The sequence below is a fragment of the Apiospora marii genome (assembly GCF_038362585.1).
Source record: "Apiospora marii strain CBS 49790 chromosome Unknown utg000004l_segment0_segment1, whole genome shotgun sequence".
Classification (NCBI taxonomy): Eukaryota; Fungi; Ascomycota; class Sordariomycetes; order Amphisphaeriales; family Apiosporaceae; genus Apiospora; species Apiospora marii.
In genome coordinates this window covers 929651-953593 of record NW_027117376.1, presented here as the reverse complement: position 1 = coordinate 953593, position 23943 = coordinate 929651, and the positions used below count along the sequence as shown (strand labels likewise).

At 53.8% G+C, this 23943-nt stretch overlaps 8 protein-coding genes across 8 annotated transcripts; 4 read left to right on the top strand and 4 right to left on the bottom strand.

The window, feature by feature from the left end:
- Positions 1-2245: 2245 nt before the first annotated feature.
- PG985_007259 (P-loop containing nucleoside triphosphate hydrolase) lies at positions 2246-3024 on the top strand (the record flags this gene model as incomplete). The annotated part of the gene is made up of 2 exons (XM_066827028.1): positions 2246-2518; positions 2590-3024. The coding sequence occupies 2 exons, from the start codon at positions 2246-2248 to the stop codon at positions 3022-3024; spliced, it is 708 nt and encodes a 235-aa protein (XP_066684703.1).
- Positions 3025-5212: 2188 nt separating this feature from the next.
- On the bottom strand, positions 5213-6833 carry PG985_007258 (Lipoamide acyltransferase component of branched-chain alpha-keto acid dehydrogenase complex; the record flags this gene model as incomplete). The annotated part of the gene is made up of 2 exons (XM_066827027.1): positions 5213-6567; positions 6650-6833. The coding sequence occupies 2 exons, from the start codon at positions 6831-6833 to the stop codon at positions 5213-5215; spliced, it is 1539 nt and encodes a 512-aa protein (XP_066684702.1).
- Positions 6834-7507: 674 nt separating this feature from the next.
- PG985_007257 (uncharacterized protein) lies at positions 7508-8700 on the top strand (the record flags this gene model as incomplete). The annotated part of the gene is made up of 2 exons (XM_066827026.1): positions 7508-7941; positions 8085-8700. The coding sequence occupies 2 exons, from the start codon at positions 7508-7510 to the stop codon at positions 8698-8700; spliced, it is 1050 nt and encodes a 349-aa protein (XP_066684701.1).
- Positions 8701-9819: 1119 nt separating this feature from the next.
- Positions 9820-10580, bottom strand: PG985_007256 (vesicle transport v-snare protein; the record flags this gene model as incomplete). Its single annotated transcript, XM_066827025.1, has 2 exons — positions 9820-10431; positions 10515-10580. The coding sequence occupies 2 exons, from the start codon at positions 10578-10580 to the stop codon at positions 9820-9822; spliced, it is 678 nt and encodes a 225-aa protein (XP_066684700.1).
- Positions 10581-11282: 702 nt separating this feature from the next.
- On the top strand, positions 11283-12533 carry PG985_007255 (60S ribosomal protein uL29). The gene is made up of 3 exons (XM_066827024.1): positions 11283-11504; positions 11803-12168; positions 12292-12533. The coding sequence occupies exons 1-3, from the start codon at positions 11502-11504 to the stop codon at positions 12301-12303; spliced, it is 381 nt and encodes a 126-aa protein (XP_066684699.1). The 5' UTR covers positions 11283-11501; the 3' UTR covers positions 12304-12533.
- Positions 12534-13800: 1267 nt separating this feature from the next.
- PG985_007254 (uncharacterized protein) lies at positions 13801-15629 on the bottom strand (the record flags this gene model as incomplete). The annotated part of the gene is made up of 3 exons (XM_066827023.1): positions 13801-14138; positions 14196-14342; positions 14402-15629. 3 exons carry the CDS (start codon positions 15627-15629, stop codon positions 13801-13803), a joined length of 1713 nt encoding a protein of 570 aa, XP_066684698.1.
- Positions 15630-19049: 3420 nt separating this feature from the next.
- Positions 19050-20251, top strand: PG985_007253 (uncharacterized protein; the record flags this gene model as incomplete). The annotated part of the gene is made up of 3 exons (XM_066827022.1): positions 19050-19471; positions 19567-19937; positions 20079-20251. The coding sequence occupies 3 exons, from the start codon at positions 19050-19052 to the stop codon at positions 20249-20251; spliced, it is 966 nt and encodes a 321-aa protein (XP_066684697.1).
- Positions 20252-20449: 198 nt separating this feature from the next.
- PG985_007252 (cytochrome P450) lies at positions 20450-22200 on the bottom strand (the record flags this gene model as incomplete). The annotated part of the gene is made up of 2 exons (XM_066827021.1): positions 20450-21866; positions 21926-22200. 2 exons carry the CDS (start codon positions 22198-22200, stop codon positions 20450-20452), a joined length of 1692 nt encoding a protein of 563 aa, XP_066684696.1.
- Positions 22201-23943: the final 1743 nt, after the last annotated feature.

Here is a 23943-nt window from a genome sequence, read left to right as displayed (position 1 = left end):
TGCATCTGCGACAAGCATTGAGCAACGGAATCAAACGGCCAGACAAAATCAAGCCGGTCAAAGATAGCTTGATAGGACGGGTACGTTACACATTTTTCGATATGAATGTGATGATGTCAAATTGCTGCCTTCGAGACTTGCGATTTGCCAGAGGCCGCCCACGCAATTTACGATGCTGCATCTGCTGCTGGTCATGCGACCAGAGAGTGCATGGTGGACAGCAAACAAAATATACCTGAACGTTGCATCGTGGGCTGACCGGCATTTGCATGCCATGAAGTTGCGCTGGTAGGAGAAATTCATTCAAGCCAAACTCGGAGTTGCGGGGCAATGCAGGCTTCCATTGATGGTAGCATTCTCCTCCCCGTAAACAGGAGATGATATGTGAGGTAAGGTTTGTGAGTGATCGTGGGAAGAAATCACACGAGACGTCATTTTAATTTGCCCGTCGAGGCGTCTCTGTCTCTAACTGGCCCAGTGTCACACAGGTAGTTCGATGGCTAGCTTTATGTAGGTAGGCCCCCCACTGACCACGTTTTGTCCTCCACCACGAAACAGTCAGAGGTACGCCCACTGCATTGCTCTCACGAGACTGCTCAAAATTGTCCTTGACCCCGATTACTGTACACACTGACACTGGGCCTTCGCCCACTGTGCATAGCGTAGGAACCGGTTGTAATATTTTCTTGTTCGGTTGATCGCCTCTCAAAGCCGATCACACATGGGGTTTTCTTATCATGGAGTTTCCCCCCACGCAACCCCCATTCCCATCTACATGTGCAAACCTGCAATTCCAATTGTCGGAATCTCCATCGGCTGAGGAGTTCACGCTAGGCCTATTACATGGCTTGGTAAGTCTCCCTGTTTCCGTCGGAGTCTTGCCCGCTGCCCTGCGCTGCCCTGAGGCCTGCCCGGGGAATCCGTCCCATTCGAAGAATTCCAGAAAACACCCCCTGGCATGTTTTATGTGATTGGGGATGGGATCCCCGTCGCTAGCCTTCTACTACTACCGTATTGATTAATTCGATCCCTCCCCTGCGCCCTTCGCTCCCATCCATGCCTTGTAGGTCACAAGCGCAACAGAAAAGAGTCTGCTCAAAGCTCCCTCATCTACACGCAGGCATCTCGAAGCGAGTGTGTGCTGACTTCTTCTTACATGCCTTGGTCTTATTCGTGGTCAACTGTCACTGGCTGGGCCATGCAAGACGTAAAGTGGCTCGCGGCTTCGAAGGTCGGCTGGGCTTCTAGCTTCTAGCTTGGACAGGTTTGTTCGTGTTGGACTGGACCTGTTTAGCAGCCCACTTGGACCCCATCCAAGTGTGCGCAGCGCAGGCGGCAACACGGGGCCGGGGGTAATTTTGAGACGATCCTACCGGGAAAGATGCCGTCATGTCATGCTGCTGTAATCAACTCGCACCCTCGCACCCTCCGCTCAACCCCCTTCCCCTTGATACGCAGAAACTCTTTACTGGGCCAGCTGTCGTCCTGCCCGTCCATCTGATTCGCCGGTGGACCCTGGGAATTGCCATCTTTGACGTGCATCCCACTAGCCCCAGAGCGAGCTGCTTTTTCCCACACCTGCCAGCCATTGCCAGGCTTTCTGGTCAGGCTTCGTTCTTTTCTGGCCAACCAGCCCAACAAATCCGGCGGAGCTGGTAGTTCCAGGTACGCTGCCACTACGACTCTGCGGACCGTCGCCCATGGGGTGACGCTTTTCTAGCAGCATCTAGCGGCCACATGGGCACACACACATCCCCCCATTCTCCGTATTCCATGGCTCCCGCAAAAATTTATGGCCATCCACCCAGGGGCTAGGGAGCTTGGTGCTGGGGAAGAACCGGCTGTTAGGTTCTGACATCAACTATACATATAACACCATCCTTGCGTCCTCCAGCTCCACCTTCTGTTGCCCAACTCATATTACCGCGAAGTTTCCTTCCCGTTTCTCCTTTTCCTTTTATTCAAACAGTTTGCCCTCTTTCGTTTGTATGATCCGGAACCTGTACACCGGGACCCAGCTCTTACTTTACATACTCTCTACCTCCAGAAACACTACCACCGCTGTTACAAACCTCTTTTTGCTGTCCATCGAGTGACCAGTTGACTGTTACTACACCGAGCTTACCCAATAGCTTCCTCCTTGGCTTGGCGGGCGTTTACTAGTACACCGAACGTGCCAGCGCATGCTTCCTCTTGGATGTTATATCAACACACATCGGCGCTTGAATCCTCTGGCTCTGGCACAATGCTTTCCTACGACCACAAGATTTCCTCACTGAATGGTGCTCCAACGCCTGCTCACTCGAACATGGCTTCCAACATGAACTCTTTGGGTGCCGACCCGAAGCCGCTTAACACAATCATGACTCCTAACGTATCAAATGCTGCAGCCAATGGCCGGCCTGCGCCAAGACACCACCACATATGGCTGGTCACAGGCCCTGCTGGCTGTGGCAAGAGCACCGTCGCGCAGCACATCGCAGAGACACTCAGTGTGCCGTACATAGAAGGGGACGAGGTAGGCCATCCATCAATACCGGAACATTTTAATGATGTAAATGGAAGATTCGGCTGACACAAGCGCCACAGTTTCACCCTCCGGCGAATGTTGACAAGATGCGCAACGGCGTCCCGCTCACAGACGCTGACCGATGGGACTGGCTGACGCTGCTGCGCGAGGAGTCGTTGCGGCAGTTGGCCAAGGGCAACGAAAGTGTGGTCCTCACCTGTTCTGCCTTGAAGCGCAAATATCGCGACGTCATTCGAGTCGCACCCTACTATTCGCATGACGTCTTGCTACACTTTATCTATCTCCACGCCCCAGCGGACGTGCTCCAAAAGCGAGTAGCAGCACGGCAAGGCCATTACTTTGGCGCGAGCATGGTCGAGAGCCAGTTCAAGATTCTGGAACCGCCTAGTGCTGAGGAGACGGATGTGATCAGCATCGACGTGAGCCAGAGCATGGCCGAAGTGCAGCGGGAAACGTTGGACAAGGTGCTTCACACGATCGACGAGGCTGCATAAGCAAACACCTTCTCCTGCATGAGATCAGATAGCATGGGCAGAACGGAACTACTGCGGGAGCGACTGCATAACTCCACATCCCTGTGCGACCGGTGCCTCCTCTCCAAGGCAGTCAAGGCGCAATGTTTAGCCGGCGTTCCGGACAGCATAGAATTCCCCAGGCCAGCGGCAGCAGCAGACGGTGGAGGCAAGTTTCCGGGGACTTGCGCCTTTTTTTCCTCTCTTCTTTTCTTTTTTTTCGGTTCAGCAAGTTGGGAGACGAATACGAACAGGATATACGACTGGCAAATATGCGCGGCGCTCCGGGCCCCCAATACGGCAGGCATACTAGGCGTTCACGGATTTCGGGGTTTGATTTGCCCATGGCAAATTTCTTGTCTTTTTGGGCGTGGAGGCTAGAGGAGGGATTTTATTTTCTGGTTCATTTTCCGCACCAATGGCATGCTACCTCGCATATGAGCGAATTCCCACGGCGGGTTCTTCTCCGTCATTTTTGGTCTGCTGGGTTTTGCGCCTGGCGAGGAACTGGACATTTCCTACCTAGGCCGTGTCGAGGTCAGAGAAATTTGGTGGAGTTGATAGGGGAGGCGTATACAAAATGCTGCAGGCATTTACGATTTCTGTCGTGAAAGACAATTGATATCCATTTTTACTTCATACTGCGCTGGCTGCCCAGGTAGCCTGATGAGTGAGTCAGTGAACCTGGAGGGACCTTGTTGCGTACTAGCTCGATCTTTCCGGGGTTCCCAAAATCGGATTTCAGCCGCTGCATTTTCTCGCTTACGCACATCGCACTTAAAAGGGACCTACTGTACCTCCCACGCCATACCGGCCGGGGACTCTAGTTGCTCGGATGCATACCGGTCTTATTCCCCCCTACTACCTACCCCTGCGGATTACATACATACGTTTGTTTGGGTAATACTTTTTCCCATGGAGGAGAAAATGGGGGAGAGGGAGACAGGGTGACGGTGACGGGGAGGGATGATGGATTTTACCCCTCCCCCTCCCCATCCTCCTCTGCCTGGAGAATGGGAAGCCAATCAAAGACGGGCGGGCAAAGAAGCCGGTGCAGGCATTGATGCAGAGGAGGGAGGGGACGGGGGGCATGGATCCATCAATCCGTTTGTACATATCGTATTTGATGTGTAAGTCCTGCCTGTCTGTAACCTAACTAAGCGCGCAAGCACTCTGCCTGCCCGCGCCGCACAGGTCGTCGGTACCGCGCGCTCGTCAATCCTACGTCGGACCAAGTAATATGTAAGTGAACCACACTTTTTTTTCCTGGTCAACCGGTGTAGGCTGGGCATGCAGGGGGGTCACATATTGTAAGCATTCTCGGTGAACCATTCCCTCATCCTCAGAGGTTTCACCTTACCACGTTCGTCAATTCTTGCAGTTTGTCTGGTGTGGTCAGGCCGCTCTACTTGCATGGTAGAAGCTCAGGTAGATACGATAAAAATCGTTATAGCTGTATTGGACTGGTTGCATGTTCGTTCCCAACTGTATGTATGTGCCTCAATATTGTCTCGTCGGGGCCCCCCTGTATGACGTGTAAACCTCGACTATAAGTGTAAATGGAGCATGGGCATGAAACTGCTTCACCTGACCTCTTCGAGCAAATAATTGAAGTTGTATAGTGATTCTCATTCACATCTTTTGTCTACCTACTAGGACTATGCTATAACAATCTACGCTTTGAGATTTTGAAGAGGTCACCCTCTCCCGTCCCCCATGCATTGGGCCAGCATACGCCCAACGTCCATGTGACCAAGCTCGCCGCTCTCGATGCGACTAGTTCCCTGTTCTACGAAGATGCTGTAATGCATAAATGCCTTTCTATAAGACCCCATGGCTTGACAGTCAGATTGGATCAGATCATCCCCACGTTGACGGTTGAACTCATCATGCGGGCTCTTGCAGACACAGCATGCAGTGTTTGTTTGTGTCTAGTGCTGCCCATGCCCGAACCCTTGCCCAAACCCTTGCTGCCCGTATCATTGAATGGCACACCAGTCCGAGCGCCGCCGACCAATGAGCCGATTCTATACTGTCTCCAACGAAAGTGTGACCACAAGCTGCTTGATACCCCACTGGGAACCAATCGGGGAGAGGACAAGGCCTGTCAAGAGTCGTGAAGTACGTAGAGGTTGACCATCAATACCAAATATGAGCTGTCTTTTTTCCTCTACCGGAGATGCAGGATCATCTGGTCCGGCTGCTCGACCAACCTCCGCACCACATCGGCGGCCCGAGCCATAGTCGCGCCATCGACGACGCGATGATCGGCGCTCCAGCTGAAGTTGCAGATCTGCTTCTTGACCACGTTATCCCGCTCGTCGAAACCGGGCACCTCACGCATGCGGCCGACCCCCAAGATGGCGACAGCCTTGTCGACAATGACGGGGGCCAGGTAGGTGCCGCCGATGTTGCCGATGTTGGAGACAGTGATGGTACCGCCGCTGAGGTCCTGCACCGAGAGCCGCCCCGTCGTGGCGAGGTTCTGCAGGCGCACGAGCTCCGTCGCGATCGCGTACACGTTCAGCGACCCGACGTTCTTGATGACCGGCACGAGCAGGCCCGACGGCGTGTCCATGGCGATGCCGATGTTGTGCTGGCTGCGCATCACGAGGCTCGGCTTCTCGGTGCTGCTGTCGATGTCGACCCGGGCGTTGAGGATGGGGTATTGGTACAAGGACATGGAGACCGCCTTGATAATGAAGGGGAGATAGGAGACTTTGGCCAAGGCGCCCTTCTCCTTGGTGAGCGTCTCGTTCAGGCGACTGCGCAGGCCGTGCAGCCGCGAGAAGTCAATCTCGTCGGCGTAGATGAAATGCGGTATGCTCAGGGAACGGGTCATGGTCTTGAACATTTGCGCTTGCACGTTGGTAAGTGGAGTAGGCGTTTCTAGCTGTGCGGTGTCCGTTGGTATCTGAGGGTACGAAAAGGCAGGCGACAATAGGTTTGCAGGCGCTGGTGGCGGCATTGTCGTCGCCCCTGCCGCCGTGCGGCTCTCCGCAAACTTATAGACATCCTCTTTCAGTACGCGCCCGTCTCTCCCTGTTCCCTGGATTTCAGTGATATCCACAGCCAACTCCTTTGAAAGGTGGCGCACCGCCGGCGTTGCCAGAGAGCCGTACGTGCCGTTGTTTTTGGACGTTCGGGCCTGGCCGTTGCCCTTGGTCAAAGAGGCTTCCGTGGGCGCCGGAGCTGCTGCTTTCTGTTCCTCGGAAGGCTTGCTACTCATTGACTCCTCGTTCGCGGGCGGTGATGCGCCAGCTTCTTCCCGTCGCGAAGGCTCGGGCACGGTCAACGCCTCTAGGTCTTCCTTCTTGATGTCGCCTTGGATGTCGATATCCACAAACGGCTTGCCCACCTTGGCCATGTCGCCTGCCTCATAATGTAACCTTTTCACCACGCCGCTGAACCGACTTGTGATCTCGACCGAGGCTTTGTCGCTTTGGACCTCGCAGAGCGGGGAGAACTCCTCGACGCGCGCTTCGGGCTCGACGAACCATTGGATGATCTCGCACTCCACGATGCCTGTTCACGGGGTGTATTGTGTAAGTGGCACTTTCAATAGACCAATTGAGTATGGGAACAGGAACTAATGATTATGACCTACCTTCACCGATATCTGCCAGCAAGACGGGCTTCACCACCTGCATCCGCCTCGTGGAATGGAATCCCTTCGCCCACGACTGATGCTGCTGCTGCTGGCCGTAAGCACCACCGACGATGGCCTGGTGTAGGCCCTTGTATAAGTGCCATTGACGGCGAACTGCGCGGGAACTTCGCTGGAGAAACATGGTGCATATATTAGAGAGATCTTTCTATACGTTCTCTACATAGTCTTCAAGGGAGAGGAGAAAGAAAATCGGTGAAGAAAATCGCTTTTATTTTCATTCTAAGCAGCACCGCCCTGTCTCTCTGGCGGTGGAAATTGGAGTGCCAGGGGAATGACGGGCGCGCGCCCTGGGGCAAGCCAACCAACCCCGCGAGGGGCCGCAGTTAGCCGAATCTGGGGTTCTGCCGCTGTGAGCCGGGTAACTGTTCGGCCTTGTGATGCTCTGTGACGTTAGTGCGGTTCCTGCAGACCCTGGGACTCGGCTTAGCTGGAACGACACCTGCTGTGTTGCAAATCCCCAGACCTGCCCAATGCTGCCTACGTTGGAACTGTATAAGTGTTAATATGGGATCTCATGACCTCGGCAGGTATTCTTGGAGCAATTGAGCTCGAAACTAATTGACAATGGTATTCTTAGTATTACTAGCATGGGCAATCGGCAGGGTACAGGGGTGCTGCAGCGAGATACGACGTTTATCTTAGCGTAAGCCTGTCCGATAACAGCTCCATCCTAGCTCCAAATATGTAAATTGTCAATCCCCATCCCCATTGCAAGGGACTTTTCATAAAATAGAAGCTGCGCAGTCTTAACTCCGTCCGCCCGCCCCGTCGCACGAGATGCTAAACAGCAGAGCCATGTCGCTCGCGCCCCGGCGCCAATTGCTCTGCCGGTTGTGCCAAAGCCGGTCCTTCAGCACGTCATATCGGTGGCTCGCCGCCGAGCAACAACAGCCTGCCGGTAGTACCAAGAAAGCGGCGGCAGCCGCTGCCGCAACAACGAGCAGCCCGCCCAAAGGAGCAGCAGCTCCCGCCACGGCAAAAGCTCCGCAGCTGAGGCAGGTCGTCCCGCCGCCCTCGGAGCAGTTCGCCGCTGCACCCCGCGGTTATGGCAAGCGTGTCGAGGAGTTCACGCCCGTGCCGCTGAGCCGGCCGATCGGCATGGCGTACCCCCCGGAAGAGGGCCAGAATACGGGCATCGATGAGAGAACCTGGAACCAACGCCGCAAGGAGTTTTCCACCATGCCCAGCTCGCTTCGCTGGTCCCAACATCTGGAGAGGAGAGAAGAGCTGTATGTTCACGCTATACCACTGCCCCATCTTACCCTCCTTTTCCCTTAGGGAGGGCCCCCCACTATATACCAAGATAGATGGTAGTGTTAGTTGGGGAAAGGGAAGATAGGTAACATGATGCTGATTCTTTTACTTTTGGCAGGAAGGAAAAGTTTCGCCGACCCTATTTCCGCGACTGGGGCAACCTGCAGTTCCACAAGGGCAAGACTTTCTTCCCGCCGCCGCGCCTCTTCAAGGGCGACGTCTCGCTCTACTTCCCGAACCTGTACGGCCGGACGCTGCTCAAGGGCAAAGGCAGTCCTGAGCGCGACACGACCCCGACGCTCGTAGGCAAGACGTCCATCGTCTCCATTTTCAGTGGGACCTGGGCCGAGAACCAGGCCAAGACGTTCGCGGGTGCCGCGCAGAACCCGGCCCTGGCGCAACTGCTCGAAGAAAACCAGGACATCGCACAGCACGTGAACATCAACGTCGAGTCGGACCGGCTCAAGTACATGCTCATCCGCCTATTCATGGGCGGCATCCGCCAACAGGTCGGCGAGGTCAACTGGGACAAGTACTTCATCATCAGGAACCCGCTCTCAGACGAGATCCGCGAGAACGTCGGCCTGCTGAACGGCAAGGTCGGCTATGTGTTCTTGGTCGACAGCCTGTGCCGGATCCGCTGGGCCGGCAGTGGTGAGGCCAACGATGAGGAGCGGGAGGGTTTGAGAAGGGGGTTGCATAGGCTCCTTGACGAAGAGAGAAAGGGCTTGTGAGGATAGATGCCAGGCAGCCCAGCAAGAGGAGGGAGAATACCTTATGTATAAAAAACATGTACCACATACGATCATGTCCGGCTACATCATGGCCACATGTTCTCATAGATAGAAAAGATACCCAACTTTCCATACGCGCATATCCCTCTATACTTTACATTGCCAAAATAGGATGAGCTCAAAAGTAACGTAGACTGCCCAGGAGAACTGCTATAGAGAGGGCAAAGAAAAAAAAAAAAAAAAAAAAAGGGATAACAGCGATTTTAGGTGGTGAGTGTGCAGCTGAGCCTACTGTGGTATAGTCGAAGCATGATCCAAATGTGTCATCCATGGACAGTATTCATAAGAAGGTACTAGGAGATCAAGCAATCGCGATGCATGCAAACGACCACCCACCACGGATTTACCAAGGAAAATAAACGTACGAGCGATGTTTTCAGGGGTGGGCGGCCCAAACTGGAGTGCATCCATGACGCCTCTAACCACGACTCGTGTTTGAACCCGAGGCCGATGATCGCAGGGGAAGGCACGGTGGCGCCCCTTTGACCTCTGTTTTTCCTCGGCATAGGTCCAGACGACTTATCACTGCACCACGCAGCTAGCTGTTGAAGGGGTCGAAAGAAGAGCTGTCAATTTAGATATTTGAGGCAGCAGCGGTCAGTTGCGCAGGAACAATCTAGTCTCGAGAACAATCGAGTAGGCATGTAGGTGGTGCCCAAGCACAGCTTGGTTGAGACCGCCGGAGCTCTCAGGCTACGGCCTCTTCAAGGGCATGGATCGGATCTGGACGACTTGAATAACAATCAATATACAGAGAGGCTGGTGGAGAGAATCCAGCTGTATCCTGCCTTTATAGCCTACACTACAACCTGTTCTGTTGCCCTTATGAAACCGGAACGCCATGCCACGCCAGTGCCCATGCAAACCGCAAGGTCAGAGGTATCAATATCTCTTTCTTTCTTTCTTCTTCATGGCCACCACGGCCATCACCACCACCGACACTGTCACCAGAATCTAGTCTACTTCCCCTCTTTGGAGGCTGAGCAGAGGAGAGAGCCACCACTACCACGATAACGACCGTAAACCAGTAAATCCAAAATACCCCTTACCCCCCCTTTTTTACAGAGCGAACCAGAACACCAAGAAACAGAACGCGATGAAGGAGCCCATGATGATGCCGTCCCTTCGCTTTCGGGCCGAGATCTTGCCGATGAGGGAGTTGAGCCCGGGCACCTGGCTGGCCGCGAGGGTGATGCGGCGGTTGATGTTGGCAAAGGTCTCGCGCTGGAGGTGGAAGCTCTCCTGGGTGGCGTAGGCCTGCGACAGGACGCTGTCGACCATGTTGTGGCTGTTGTCGACGCGCGCGCGCTCGTCGAGCATGTACTCGGCCTCGGCGGCCTCGGGGTTGCTGGCGTGGTAGGCGTCGATGTCGGAGCGCACGTTGGACAGCAGGTTGGCGCGGTTGCGCGCCTCGGCCAGGTTCGAGCGCAGCCGGCCCAGGTCCCGCCGGTGCTCCGTCAGCTTCTCCCGCAGCAGCGACAGGTTGTTCTGCTTGAGCGCCGACGCGCCCATCTCCGAGTCCAGCAGCCGCGCCAGCTGGGCCACCACGCCCTCACGCCGCTCAATCACGTCCTCCAGCTTCGCCTCCGTCTCGCGCTCCTCGGGCGTCGGCTTCGGGGGTATGTTGCTAACTTGGGCATACTGCGAGTATGTGTGGAAAAGGGTCTCCGTCTTTAGTGGTAGTAAAAGAGAAGGTTGATCAGTCAGCATTTGTGGTCCATCAGCAGACGGGAAGTCTTCGGGGAGGTTCCTACTTGGGCTTCTAATGCTCGGGCTTGCTGTCGCAACTGGGCCCAGCCCGGAGTTCCTGAAGCGGCCATTATTGTGGATGGGCGTATGAGTCGTCGCCTTGAGAAGCGATTGGCTGATTAAGTTGAATCGATGCTCAAGTACTCCGAGACTGTACTGGGCTAGTAAATGACATTAGATGCCAGTCTGGACAGGTTCACATGCGTCGAGCTCTAGTAACTGCCAAAGGTGGATAGTTGTTGATTTGGTTGGTATGTACTAATTGGGCGAGGATAATGGAGACATTGAAACACGGTTGCTATTTCTCTTTCATCCAATGTCTACGTCGAAGCTCAGTCCGACCGACTTTTAGTTGGGAGTAGCAAGGGTAATAAGAGGCAAGTTGATCAATGGATCAAGCAGGTTGGTGCTTTGAAGTCAGTCCATCCAGTCGGAATCAATCAATAGTCTGGTCAGTAGGAGCTGTCCAAGCACCAGCAGGCCAGGCGAGCTGAGCTGCTGTCGCATCGTACCAGCAAGCAAGCATTACGCCAGCATCCATCCATCGGGGCTACTTAGTGCATCAATGGCCTGGACTTTAGGTAACATTGAAACGCCGTAATGCCGACGAAACATCAATTGAAGCTAAGCCGCGTGCCGCCAACTCGCGCGACTGTGGCTTTGCACCTGGCACCTGCACGTCTTACATAAAGTCGGGCAGATGTGGCGCATGGACCACCCCCACCAAGATACCGATACCAACTGATAAACTGATTGCACTGCAATTGACCGAGAACTGCACCACACACAACCCTAAGTTCGTTTTCCGCACCAGAAAGCACAATTTGGCCGGCCCCCAGCACCCGAATTGGCTGACCCCGATTTTTTTCCATTCGAACTAGGAGGAATCGTCAATTCTGAAATCCAAACCGACGAGGAGGAGACCGTCAATTCCTGCATCACAGCAACAACCTCAGTCCTTTGTTAACTAACTCCAGCAGCGACGACTCAAAATGGTAAGTCAATTATCATTTTTGCCCTGATTCACCTGTCCATGCCTTCTCTCGGTGTACGAGCGCAGTAGAGGCGATACCACACGACGACAACAGATCAAGACAAATTTCGACATGTCTGTCCCGATTTTCGCGGAGTGCTGTCGAACCACGGCGTGACACCTCTCGCTTCTCGCTACTCGCTCGCATCACTACACAAAAAATACCACCACCGTCACCGCCGATGAAGATCAATCCTCGAAATATTTTCTGCTGTAATGGGGCATTATGGGGCTAACCAAAACGTTTTCTCTCCTCGCAGTCTACCTCCAAGGTTAAGGCCGGTGCCCTGTGGTCCAAGAACAAGGACGAGCTGGTGAAGCAACTTGGTGAGCTCAAGACTGAGCTCGGCCAGCTGCGCATCCAGAAGATCGCCTCCTCCGGCACCAAGCTCAACCGCATCCACGATCTCCGCAAGTCCATCGCCCGCGTCTTGACCGTCATCAACATCAAGCAACGCAACCAGCTCCGTCTCTTCTACAAGAACAAGAAGTACCTGCCTCTCAACCTCCGCGCTAAGCAGACCCGTGCCATCCGCCGCCGGTTGTCACCCGAGGACGCCAGCGCTCAGCTGGAGAAGACCAAGAAGCGCAACACGCACTTCCCTCAGCGCAAGTACGCCGTCAAGGTATGTGGTCAATCCCCTATTTTTCTTCCCCCTCGCTTGTCCGTGGGATGGAAGACTTTACCTGCTTAGGCGAAGTTTTCTTCAGTGGGGCCGAATCATGTGGGCTAACTTGACAACTCGCAGGCCTCCGCATAAACGAATGACTTAAGGGTAAAACGGTAGCGATGGGGAATTCTGATGCTTGTACGTGCTAGGTGATGGAGGCGCGGCCGGCTATAGATGAATGATACGAGGCAAACGGGGAACGCAAATAGTATCCTTGTCCTCGGCAAAAAGGGAATATCTGATCTTTGCATGGCATCACACGGCTTTTCGGTTCATCAAACAATGGTCACGGTGTTATGAGGTCGATTCTACGCAGCAAATTTATAGCTGCCAAATGAATTGCGCATGTATTTGCGTTATGAAGGAATGTCCTACTGGCCGTGTTACGACCCCTCCCGATTCGGTGATCCAGCGGCGTGACAGTCGAACTCCTACTTATAATACCACTACGATGTCTCACTCTGGCCACTCAAAGTCGAGTTCGGATGCTTCAGGCGGCTACGGGAGCATGGAAAAGGTTGTTGCAACATTCATGACGACTCGTGCTCGGCGTCAGTGACAAGATCCAGCGTCTGCATTGCGATATCACAAAGATGGCTTGCCCTGAAGTGAACCGTTTCCCCAGGCTGGAGACCATGATGTGACATCCCAGCCGAACACAACCACGTATCCCCTGTATGACCGGAAGCGTTGAGATGAGACGTGACGTCGCACAGACAGCATGCCGCCGGCCCCATACGCCGCGCCGCAGCCTTCTCCGAAGGCATTACCTCCAATCATCCTTCCATACATACCTAGTAATAAGTCCTCAGAAGCATGACGTAGGTACGGTACGTACGTCGTCCGACTAGAAAGGGGGGAAACCCACGACCGCACTTGATAGGACTTTCCCTCCCCATGGACCGCACGTAACACGAATGATCATCTAGGCTGTTGGACGAGGTGCCCATGTGTCTCTTCCTGCAAGTGCCCCGGACCGGGCAGATGTCGTTCCCGAAAACAAAACCAGACAGGCAGTGGTCACTCGGTTGGCTCTACAAGAACACCAGGAAGATACTGAACGTTCAAAATAGTATATTCGAAATCGTTACTTTTTTATTATTGCAATATTCCAGGAGGCACATCGTAATCTCACCAACATCACCACCAACCAACTTTTCTCGTTCTCCCTGCGCAACTCCTCCTTCCCTCTTTCGAAATCGCCTGTCGTTGAGACAGCCTGGCTTTATCTTCGCTTATAGCCTCATATATACAACGTAACAATCACCTCGTGGGCGACGCCTTTTTTCCTTCCTTTATTCTCCCGTCCCAAACATTCCCAGAATCTAACAGGTAGCTGCATCGACATGACGCCTTGTTGGCGTGAGGGGTATCTTATGACCAAAAGCAAAACTCTCCCCCCTATACTCCAATACTCATGCTGCCAGTATGCGTGGTGGTAAGACCACATCCTCATTGGCTCCAGACTTCTTGTCCGTCCCTGCGGCTGCGTAGGTGCTGCTTGGACCAGGATACAAGTTGTTCCTAAGATTGATGCACGACGACAGCCTTGGAGTACAGCTAGTGCAACAGCTTGTACGCAGCTCATCAAATCCGTGGCGCTCCATTGATGGGGAGCGGGAACTGATACTGTTCCGAAGCCATGGTGGCCGCCTTCATGGCATCCTCTTGATCCGCGATCGACTTGTTCCGAGCCTTGACCTTCTTTTGCCGCGCCTCCCTTTTCTTTTCATGTGTTTCTAGGTGGCGGCGAAGTTGGTCGGCGCGAATAAATTCTTTCTCGCAGTTGGGTTCGGGGCATTTTATCTTGTTATTCACATCATGTATCTTGCGATGTTTGGATAAGTTTGATGACTCGCCAAACGCCTTGCCACATATCTCGCAATGGAGTGGTTTTTCGCCAGTGTGGGTGCGTTTGTGCATAGCTAACACGGAGGGTCAGTAGGAGGAAACGAGATATTGTGAAAAGGAGGTACACATACTCAGAGCACTCTTTTGCTTGAACGCCTTGTCGCAGCCAGGAACATCGCATACATATGGCTTCGCCCCGGAATGGCACCTCTCATGCTGCTCCAAGGCTTGTCGTGCCGAAAAGCCTTCTCCGCACTCCGAGCATTGGTACGGCTTATCTATAGCAATGTTAGCAGCAAGCACGATACGAGGTCTTGGATCCCGAGGCTATACTGACAGTTCGTATGTGTCGTAATGTGACGTCGCAGCTTGTTTTTGGAAGCAAAGGCGGAATCGTGTTTCCGGGTACACTCATGCCATCGACAGAAGTACTTGTCTTTGCTTACCAGAACATTGATGTGATGATCACACACGTGGTTCTGCAGATCCTCGCAGGTATCGAATACCTGGTCGCACCTTCTGAACTGTTTCGCATCTCCTATCAGCCATCCGCATTTATTGTCGGTAGAAATTTGCTTTCCGGACTTGGGAGATGTGGTCTCTGTGAGAGTGCTCGGGCTGTCGTTGGCTACATCTGGGCAAAGAGGAGGGGGCTCGAGCATGGACGTGACCGGCTGCGTCACTCCACATAGCTTATCGAGTGAACCGTTCTGACCAAAGATAGGACATCCGAATTGCACCAAATTGAGGTCCTGGGGCTGGCCTTGTCGCCCCAGTTGCTCTAGTGTAAAGGCTGCACTATGGTCCGCGATCGTATGGTTGCACTGCTGGGCATGCGAGAAGAATTGATCCGGGTGTAAATAGTCAAACTCACACCATTGCTGGTGGTGATCCCACAGAGTGTCAAATTGTTGCACTTGCTCGGGCTCCAGGCAAGTAGGGTCGTTGCAGGGAGAGCCTCTGGCTTCACAGTCTTCTTCCTCGCAAACCGGAGTACAGTGCTCGCTTTCATGGCAAGATATTTGGCTGCATTGGTCCTCAGTCGAGCATTCCTGGTTTGCCCCGTCACAGTTCCGAAGAGTACACGAACTGGTGCAGTAGGTGTCTGGGCAGCCGGCCGCCGAACATTCAGCACCATAGCCCGGGAAGAGTTTGAACCCATCGTCCGACTCTTGTTTGGGGTCATGGGAGGCCCAGCCCATCATCTGCTCAAAGCCTAGGTGGCCGTTGGCCGGGTAAAGCTGGGGTTCGGGTCCATATGAGTAGGGCGGATGTGAGACCGAAGCAGCGCGAGCTTTGGCATACGACGAAACAGGGGGTACCGCGCCTCGAAACTGGGATGCAGAGTTCGAATCTTCCGGGCAACGGATGGTGCAGCCGTCATCGTGGGGGTGGTTGGTGCCGTAGCCGAAGTCACCGTCGAACGAGTTCAAGTCGAGCACAAACTCGTTTCCCACAAACATGTCGTCATTAGCTGCGGTGTTGAGGTTGTCGAAACGACTCTTGAGGTCGGGCGACAAGGAATCGAGGCCATAGTAGTCGAGGTTTTCTATAGGGTCGTTCATCTCTGCATGCCTAGGCCATAGAGGATTGCTATTTAGCGGTAGAGAAGCAGCTGCTGAGACAGGTCGAATCCGGGCAGGGAGGAGGCTTATATTTGCTTCTTGCTTCTTGCTCCCGGCTAGATGGACACAGGATAACGGGTCGATCGGCAGTTATCACTGATAGATAAACAGGACCGTGTTTATAGTCCCCAGATTTTCTCTGGAACGCCGCAGCAAAGTTTCGACGGGTTCGTTTTCAGCCTCAAAAAAAGAAGCCGGGTCTGAGCGTCTTGCGAGGGGTTCGTTCCAGTTGAAGATGGAAGAATCGGATTACTTGCGTCAATGGCCGGACCCTACCAACCAGAATCGTCCAAAATGTGTAGGTAGGTAGGCTCTGGTAGATCGCAAGGGGACCGCAGAAACGAGAACCTTGAGGGCCACTTCATCCGTCACTAGGGAGAGGGAAAAAAAAGCACATCAACCATCCATCTTGCCAGACTGAAGTCGATTCTGCAGTCTCCAGTCTTCAGATTCAAGAGCTAATGGTAAGGCGCAATATGGGTATGCGACTTTGTGGCTGGCAAGAGAGTTGAACGGCGAGGATGCCCCCCATCTACCATTGCATCATAAGCCGTCTGTTCCTTCTGTTGCACGTACTGTCGTCCAAAGTCAGCGTGTGTCGGATGCATTGAGCGCAATAATAATGGAGCAGGTAGAACGGCCATACGATCAAGTGGTACATTCAGTACGGAGCACAGGCTGGTGGATGGCGGCTGCGGAGCTGTCTACCTGCTATCCAACCTCTGCAGTCGGGTGTGTTTGTTGGTGGTGCTTTTTTTCCTTGGCTTCAATGTTTGGTGGCCATCAAGGTCCTCAATGTCAGCAGGAAAATGGACTCAAAGTTGCGCCCGCTTCTAGCAAATGGAAGTGGCCGCCGCAGAGTGGAAACTGCCGCCGCTAACACCAGGAAAATGCAGGTGCCAACCTTCTTTGTTGTATGTAAGGCTCGGAGGCAGCTGTCAATCAGTGGCACAGGCGCTGGACTGTATGCACTAAGCTCAGGTGCTGGGTGCAGCTTGAGCCGCTGAGCCGTCCCACCCCTTCACCCCAGTTTTTAGGGCGTGCAGTATACAACTCTGCCTCAAGCTAGCTCATCGCATCATCGCGTTAGGGCGGAAAGGAGCATAACTCGGAGTAATTGTTTGGGAAGCGGTCAAGTTTTAGTCGTACACGTGGTGGCGAGCAAGATGATGAACCATTACACAATGCACAACTTGGCTGGCTTTAAGGTTAACTTTGTTCCTGCAGCTGGGAGAGACATCCAATCGTCTCTCTCCCATTTGCGAGGGCGGGCTAGATCTTGCCATCTTGGTATTGCCTGCCTGAACTAGGCATTAGTATCAGCAGATCCTCCCAATGGGATAGATCAGAGGAACCAAAATAGTCGTAGTTGGCTATACGCATCTCGATATGTTTTGTTCCTGGCTAGGAGGTACTCAGACTGGAGATGTTGCTTCTAGTCCCGGGCAAATGGTCCAGACTTTAGCCACTGCCGTCACCAACGACTATATTCTCCCCGATAACAGATCGAGTCGCGCCTTTCGCGCCCTCCCACATGGATTGAACCCGCATAATGGGAGAGGCCACGTTGTGCCGGGGGTCCGTAGCATGGCCCGTGGCTACACCGGACCCGAGCGCGGGTGTTTGCTACTGCGGGCCGTTGCATCAGAAGATGCAAGTTCGCGCTGAGCTTCGTTCGTGTAGGGCGATTCCCCCACAGCCTCCCCCGCAGCCTCTTCTATTCAGAATCGGCAGAAACGGAACGAACAAGTATACACACGCGCCAAGCCACCCGCTTTAGGTTTGAAGATCCCACGTTCCACACCCTCTGTATCCGTATCGGACACATGCAGTAGATAGGGCTGATGTGACCACTGATAGGGACTTGGTCGGGTCAGCTGTCGCCGAAGAAGATAGACGTAATAGTTCCATAGATACCGTCAACTCTAACCTGGCGCACGGCACTATATCGGTCGTTTCGCGTGGGGTTAAGCCATCGTCGGACCACTATGATGAGTATGGTCCTGTGCAAAGCGCATGGGGTAGATCGATTCCCCCCTTATGCAGCTAGGCTTGACTTATCGGCACGTTATCACGCGGCTGAGTACGCCTCGCGACATGTGCATTATCTCGAGGCTGGAGCCATGCTACCTCGGCTCTGAGATCCGACTTCATAGTCAACCTGGCTCATACCTATTTCAACACACTCGGGCAGCATTGACCCAGCCCCTTACCAGATCTGAGATCTGCGGGGAAGACGGGGGCACTAAGATGGTAACATTACATTCCATCTGGCATCTAGGCGGTATCCCCACATCTCCTTCATCGAGATATGCAAGATATGATTCACATGCATGTGCTTATCTGGTGTATTGCCGGATCGGACGGCTTCACATCGCGATAGATGGTAGGTTGGAGGGGCTGGAGATCATTCGGCCCTAGGAGGACCTATAGGCGTATCTTCGGAGTTCATATCTGCCTAACTGACTCTATTATTCTGGCATGATCTCCAATCGGGCAGACTGATTTCGAGTCTAAGACCTCGGTATTGTTCGGTGAAACTCGGATACTTGAGCACACGATGATTTCGGGAATCGGCTTTGTTGTTGATGGCTGCTAAACAAAGCTCTTGGCACGGCAACAACAAGTGGAAAGATAACAACATAACACAGCTAGCATTTCTGGCAGCCACGGTGACTAAACTCATTCCTACCGCATAGCAGCATATCACCTCATGTTGTTTCACGAGTATGCTCCGAGGTTCGTGCAATTGGTATCTAGATGTCGGTAGGACTATGAAAAGCCGGTGACACTTGGGCTGTTCAGACATCTCGGAAGTCAAGAGAGCCAATGTTATGCACAAGGAACTGCATATCATGTGTACAACCAAGAGTTGTCTTTCAATTCCAGATCTAAATCCCAATTGTCCTAATCAGGAAACAAGGAGGGCCTGTCTCGCCCCTCGATTGGTCTCTTCACGAGCGGAACTAATTCCGTGCAAGCTGACAAAGGGTGCTTGCTTACAGTAAAGAACTACATGGCCCAGCAGCTCCATTACATGAACATGCCAAAACACCACAAAGAGTAGACTTGATGACCAATGCTGTATGGCAGAACGTTTGAGCGGGACGTGTAATTCTGATCATGTCATCGCAAGAGAGACGGAATGTTGTCCGCAGCAGTAAAGTCGAATGTGAGGAGGCAGACATCAAGGTATATATATTGAGAGCTGTGAAGCCTCCTAATCATTCGTAAAATCCAAGAGAAAACCATCGCAATTCGCCAACACAGGCAAAGCACATTCATATAAACCAAGTAGATTATTACCCTTGCCAATCTTATAACCACACACACCAAATCCACCATCACCAACCAACCGCCATGTCGCTCACCTACACCACCAAAACCCACCGCGCCCCGTACCCGCGCATCGACCCAGCGCATCCCCATCTCTCCGCCGCCGGCAAAACGGTCCTGATCGTGGGCGGGTCCACGGGCATCGGCCTTGCGACGGCCCTAGCCTTCCTGGCCGCAGGAACTACCCGACTCGTCCTGACGGGCCGGCGCGAAGACGTCCTGGCCACGGCGGCCGCCGAGCTGAAGAAGAATACGAGCGGCGCCGCGGCTCGGACCCTCACCTTCGCGGTCGACGTCACGGACGAGGCCGGCATGGAACACGTTTTCGTCGAGACGGAGAAGGCGTTCGGCGGCAAAGCCCCGGACGTCGTGATTAACTGCGCCGGGGCCCTCGGGGGGTCGCTGAGGCCCCTTGCGTCACTCGACGGCGATGGCTTCAAGAACTGGTATACGAACCCCCATCAACCCCCTTGTATATGGCCCATAGGTATGCGAGACGGATAAAAGTTACTAACATCGAGATTCTGTCTCTCCCCAACAGGTGGAGCGCCTTCGAAGTCAACGTCCGCGGCGCCGCCACGCTGGCCCGGCTGGTTGTCCGTCATGCCTCCTCCGCCCTTAGGAACAACACAGACAAAGGGGGCATCGAGGAGGCTAATACCACAACAACCCCGACGACGACCCTGATCCAGCTCTCAACGGCGGGCGCGCTGTTCCCGGCCAACTGCGCCCTGCCCATGAGCGCCTACGCCGCGAGCAAGCTGGCCGCGGTGAAGGTGATGGAGTACGTCGGGGCCGAGACGGACCCCGGCCTGCTGCGCGTCCTATCGGTGCACCCGGGCATCGTGCCCGAGACCGAGGGGGGCCAGGAAATGGCCAAGGAGAGTGGTATTGTTTGGGAAGGCGATGACAGTAAGTTGGATTTCCTGGTTCCCCCCGTTCGTTTCTTAGTTCGGCTCCTTATGATTCGACTTTGATGGTATCCCGTCTACCTCAGGTACTCTGACTACTTAGTTATGTAACTAACGAATGCTGACCACCCAACGAAAACAGTCAACCTGCCCGCTCATTTTCTCGTATGGGCTGCGAGCCACGAGGCAGAGTTCCTGCGTAACAAGCTGGTCTTTGCGGGTTGGGATGTCGACGAGCTGGTAGCCAGAAAGGAGGAGATAGCCAACACGCCAGAACTCCTCATCGGGCTCAACGGATTCCCTAGGTCGCTCTAAGTACGTGCATGGTCGGACACGAGAGCTATATGCAGAGCAGGAAGAAGACTGGGGTTGGCCCGATGTACGAAACGATGAGCGAGTTCGAGCAACGGCAGTTGAAAGTTTGATCGTTTTCAATAACAGTTGAAGTAAAGCCAATAAGACATTTCCACTCGCTTGTAATTTGTTTATATACGTATTCTACATTATACAACTTCACCACCCCTCCACCACCTTGGCATGCACATGCAACCCCTTTGCCGGCCGCGCCGTGATCCCGCCCTTGATGAGCATATTCCGCTCATCGTACTCGGCCCGGTTCTTGAGCTCGAACTCGAAGCGGCCGACCCAGGCCGCCAGCAGGCAGGCGAACTCGGCCTTGGAGAAGGCCTGCCCGATGCAGCTGCGGGGCCCGTGCAGGAACGTCATGAAGGCGTAGTTGCTCGCGCTCGCCGCCTTGCGCTTGTCGGTCCGCTCATCCACGGCCAGCCACCGCTCCGGCTTGAACACGGCCGCGTCGTCCCCCCACAGCGCCGTGCTGTAGTTGATGGCCCACGGGCAGATGATGATGCGCGTGCCCTTGGGCACGTGCTCGCCGTTGATGACGGTGTCCACCACGGGCTCCCGGATCGTCAGGGGTACCGGCGCGTAGTACCGCAGGACCTCGTTGATCACCGCGCCCAGGTACGGCAGGTGGTCGATGTCGAGGCTGGAGACGGTGCTGTCGTCCGACTCCATCGATGGCAGGTTCTCCCGGATCTCCTGCCGTAAACGGGTTTGGATCTCAGGGTGCAGGCAGAGCATGTAGATCGCCCAAGTCATGGCAGAAGCCGTTGTCTCGTGACCGGCGGCCAGGAAAGTCATCAGCTGGTCCGTGAGTTCCGAGTCCGAAAAGCTACCGGACTCGATGGCCACAGACAAAATGTCCACATCCGTGAGCTCCTTCCGGGCCAGCTTCTCTCGCTTCTCCCGGATAAGGTCGCTGCATACCGCACGGATGGTTCTCGCCGCCAAAGCGATATCGTTGTTGCGTTGGACCGGAAGACGGTTAGTAATCCATGTCGGCACGAACAGTCCCAAGATGCCCAGCAGGCGAGCTTGCCTCGATGGCCGGAAGAGAACCCGGTAACGCTGACTCAGCTCGTTGTCAGGGTTGTGGATAGCTCCGAAATCTCGACCAAGTCCGGCCACGCCAATGATATCCAGAGTGGCCCTCGACGCCCATTCGCTCACTTCGAAGGAAGCCCATCCCTTTTTAATCGATGTTTCGCCTCCCTTGGCGTCGTTCTGAGCAGCCGCAATCTTACTGACTCCGTCGTTGACATCCTTGGTCATGGCCTGAACTGCCTCGCGGCTCTTCTGCCAGAAAACCGGATACAGGTCCTTGATATGCCGGAAAGCAAACGCGGGCATGAGGTTCCGGCGTTGGGACTTATGCTGATCTCCTTCAGCCAGAAGAACTCCTATGCCTAGGATCCGCCCTATCGAGTTCCTAATCTGAGAAGGCTTCTCAAAGTCATAGCTTCGTGTGACAAGGACATCAGCCAATGCCTTGGGCGAAGTTGGCATCAGGCGCTCCTGGTTGAAGATGCCCGCGTAGCGGATAAGTCCATTGTTTGGTATAGTGTTTATCCTAGAACCACATTAGCGCCTGGGACTTGCTTCTCATGACATGAGCGACTCTGAACGTACCAGTCTCTCATGGGAATGCCCGTAGGGTGCTTGTTTATCGTGTCAAAATGGCCATTCCAAAACGAGCCGCCGGGTGGGCTGGGCAGATGGCGCAGTGGCGAGAAGAGTTTAGGGTAGAGAAGAATAGTCCAGACAACCCAGACGAAGACCCCGGAGAGCCAGAGGCCACAGAATGTTCTGACGAATCCCGACAAGGACCATTCAGTCTGGCGTGCCACCAGCGTGTACGCAATGACAGCCGCCGCAGCCGTGAGGGGACGCCAAGCCAGTGCCATCTCGTCCCTGACTGATGGTTGGTTTCCGGAGATAGGCTAAGGAAAGGAATCAGACGAGGCTATGGGAGGGTATTGCCTTTAAAGGGCCAAAAAGAAGTATGAGTAGGGTTTAAAGTTGATCGTGGGGGGTGAGAATCTTCAGCACATCGGCCCAGCTTGACGGGTCGGCCGTTGTCGTAACCGGACTATAGCAGCTATCCGAAACAGCTCCCGTAAAGCTTGTTGTGTTAGACTATACAATTAGGAATGTGGGTAAAACAAGGCCCCCCTGGAGGCAGCTAATCTTAGACCAAACAAGTCGCCAATGGCAATGTATGATAAACGGAGGTTTGAGTAGTAGCAGGAGAGATTCCCATGTCTGCCGCACCGACCGGCATCAACGGCCTTTTGCTCGACCAATATCGCTGGTCTCACTTACTAGGGTGGGAGGCGATGATTGCGTTACATACAATACGACAAGCTGAGAGAGGCCCCCCCACGTACATAGCGTAGTCTAGGCATATCCACTTGACTAGTGTGACATAGGATCCAAATAGTTCATCTGGTTCATACGCCCTACACCTGTGGTAGCTCAGTCCTGCGTCATGATAAAAAAAAAGACAGTGATGGCTTACAAGGCATGTCCCTGACGCGTCGACCCTTGAGCTTCAAGCGCACCAGTGATAAGATAGCACACGCACATCACACACCTACCGAGTTTTGCATCACGGTGCTCCCATCTTCAATTTCGATATCATAGTCAGGCCGAGCGAATTATGCCGTGCCGCGACGTGCCGTGGGGTCTGCTGAAGACGAGGAATATACCCGAATAGGTAGGGAGAGGGATACATACATATGGGCAAAAGAAAATAATTTGTTTCGCCCATGGTAGGACTCGGTAAGCCAATAGAAATCCGAGCGTTGGTAAGAAGGCACTCTGGGCGTCAGGGGGGCTAGCGAAGTCCTTGCCAAATCGGGGAAAGACGCTTAGACTGCTGCACATCCAACTGAAAACGGGGCGACCCAGCGGCCAGCCCCGGGCGTCCAACCGGTGGGGGTTGATGAATATTTAGTAGTAGTAGGTACATGTATGCAGCACCTTCGCGACAATAACTCGTTCTGGGCAAGTAAGCAAGATTGTGGTGGAATCCAAAGTCCAGGACGGGAAACCGAAATCGTTATGGGCTGACCTGTCAACTTTAAGTTTACATAATCAAGCGCATACCGGCGGCCGCAACTGTCGCCGCGAGTGCGAAAGCGAAAGCGGGATAGTAGTATCTTACTACCCCGCTGTCCCCAAACTGGAGGGGATGTGAAGGAGGATGGAAGTTCAACAATAATCCATGGAAGAGGACACATGTAATGCTACGTTGGCCACCTTGACTCGGGGTCTTCTTTTTTGAAACATGTCGGTGATGCATAGGCGTACATCCATCTATCTTTTGGCACAGCTGGCGGTAGCTTGCAGAAGACGCACGGCTATACCAGGTGCCGGGGGAGCTCCCCCTGCAAGTCAATGATGGATCATCAATGATAAGGACACTTTTGTGTGTATGCGATCAAAAGCAAAGCCATGAACGCGACGGCGCATGTCAATATGTGTTTGGAGGTATATCACAAACAAACTAGTCTCGAGTGAGTAGACATATACAAGAAGAGATTATCTGTACATTGGGTATTTGGAAGAACAGCCTTGCTGGATGGCAAATCCGTGATGCGTGATGCGACTGAGGCGAGTCAATCGCCTGGATCGCTTTGTAATCC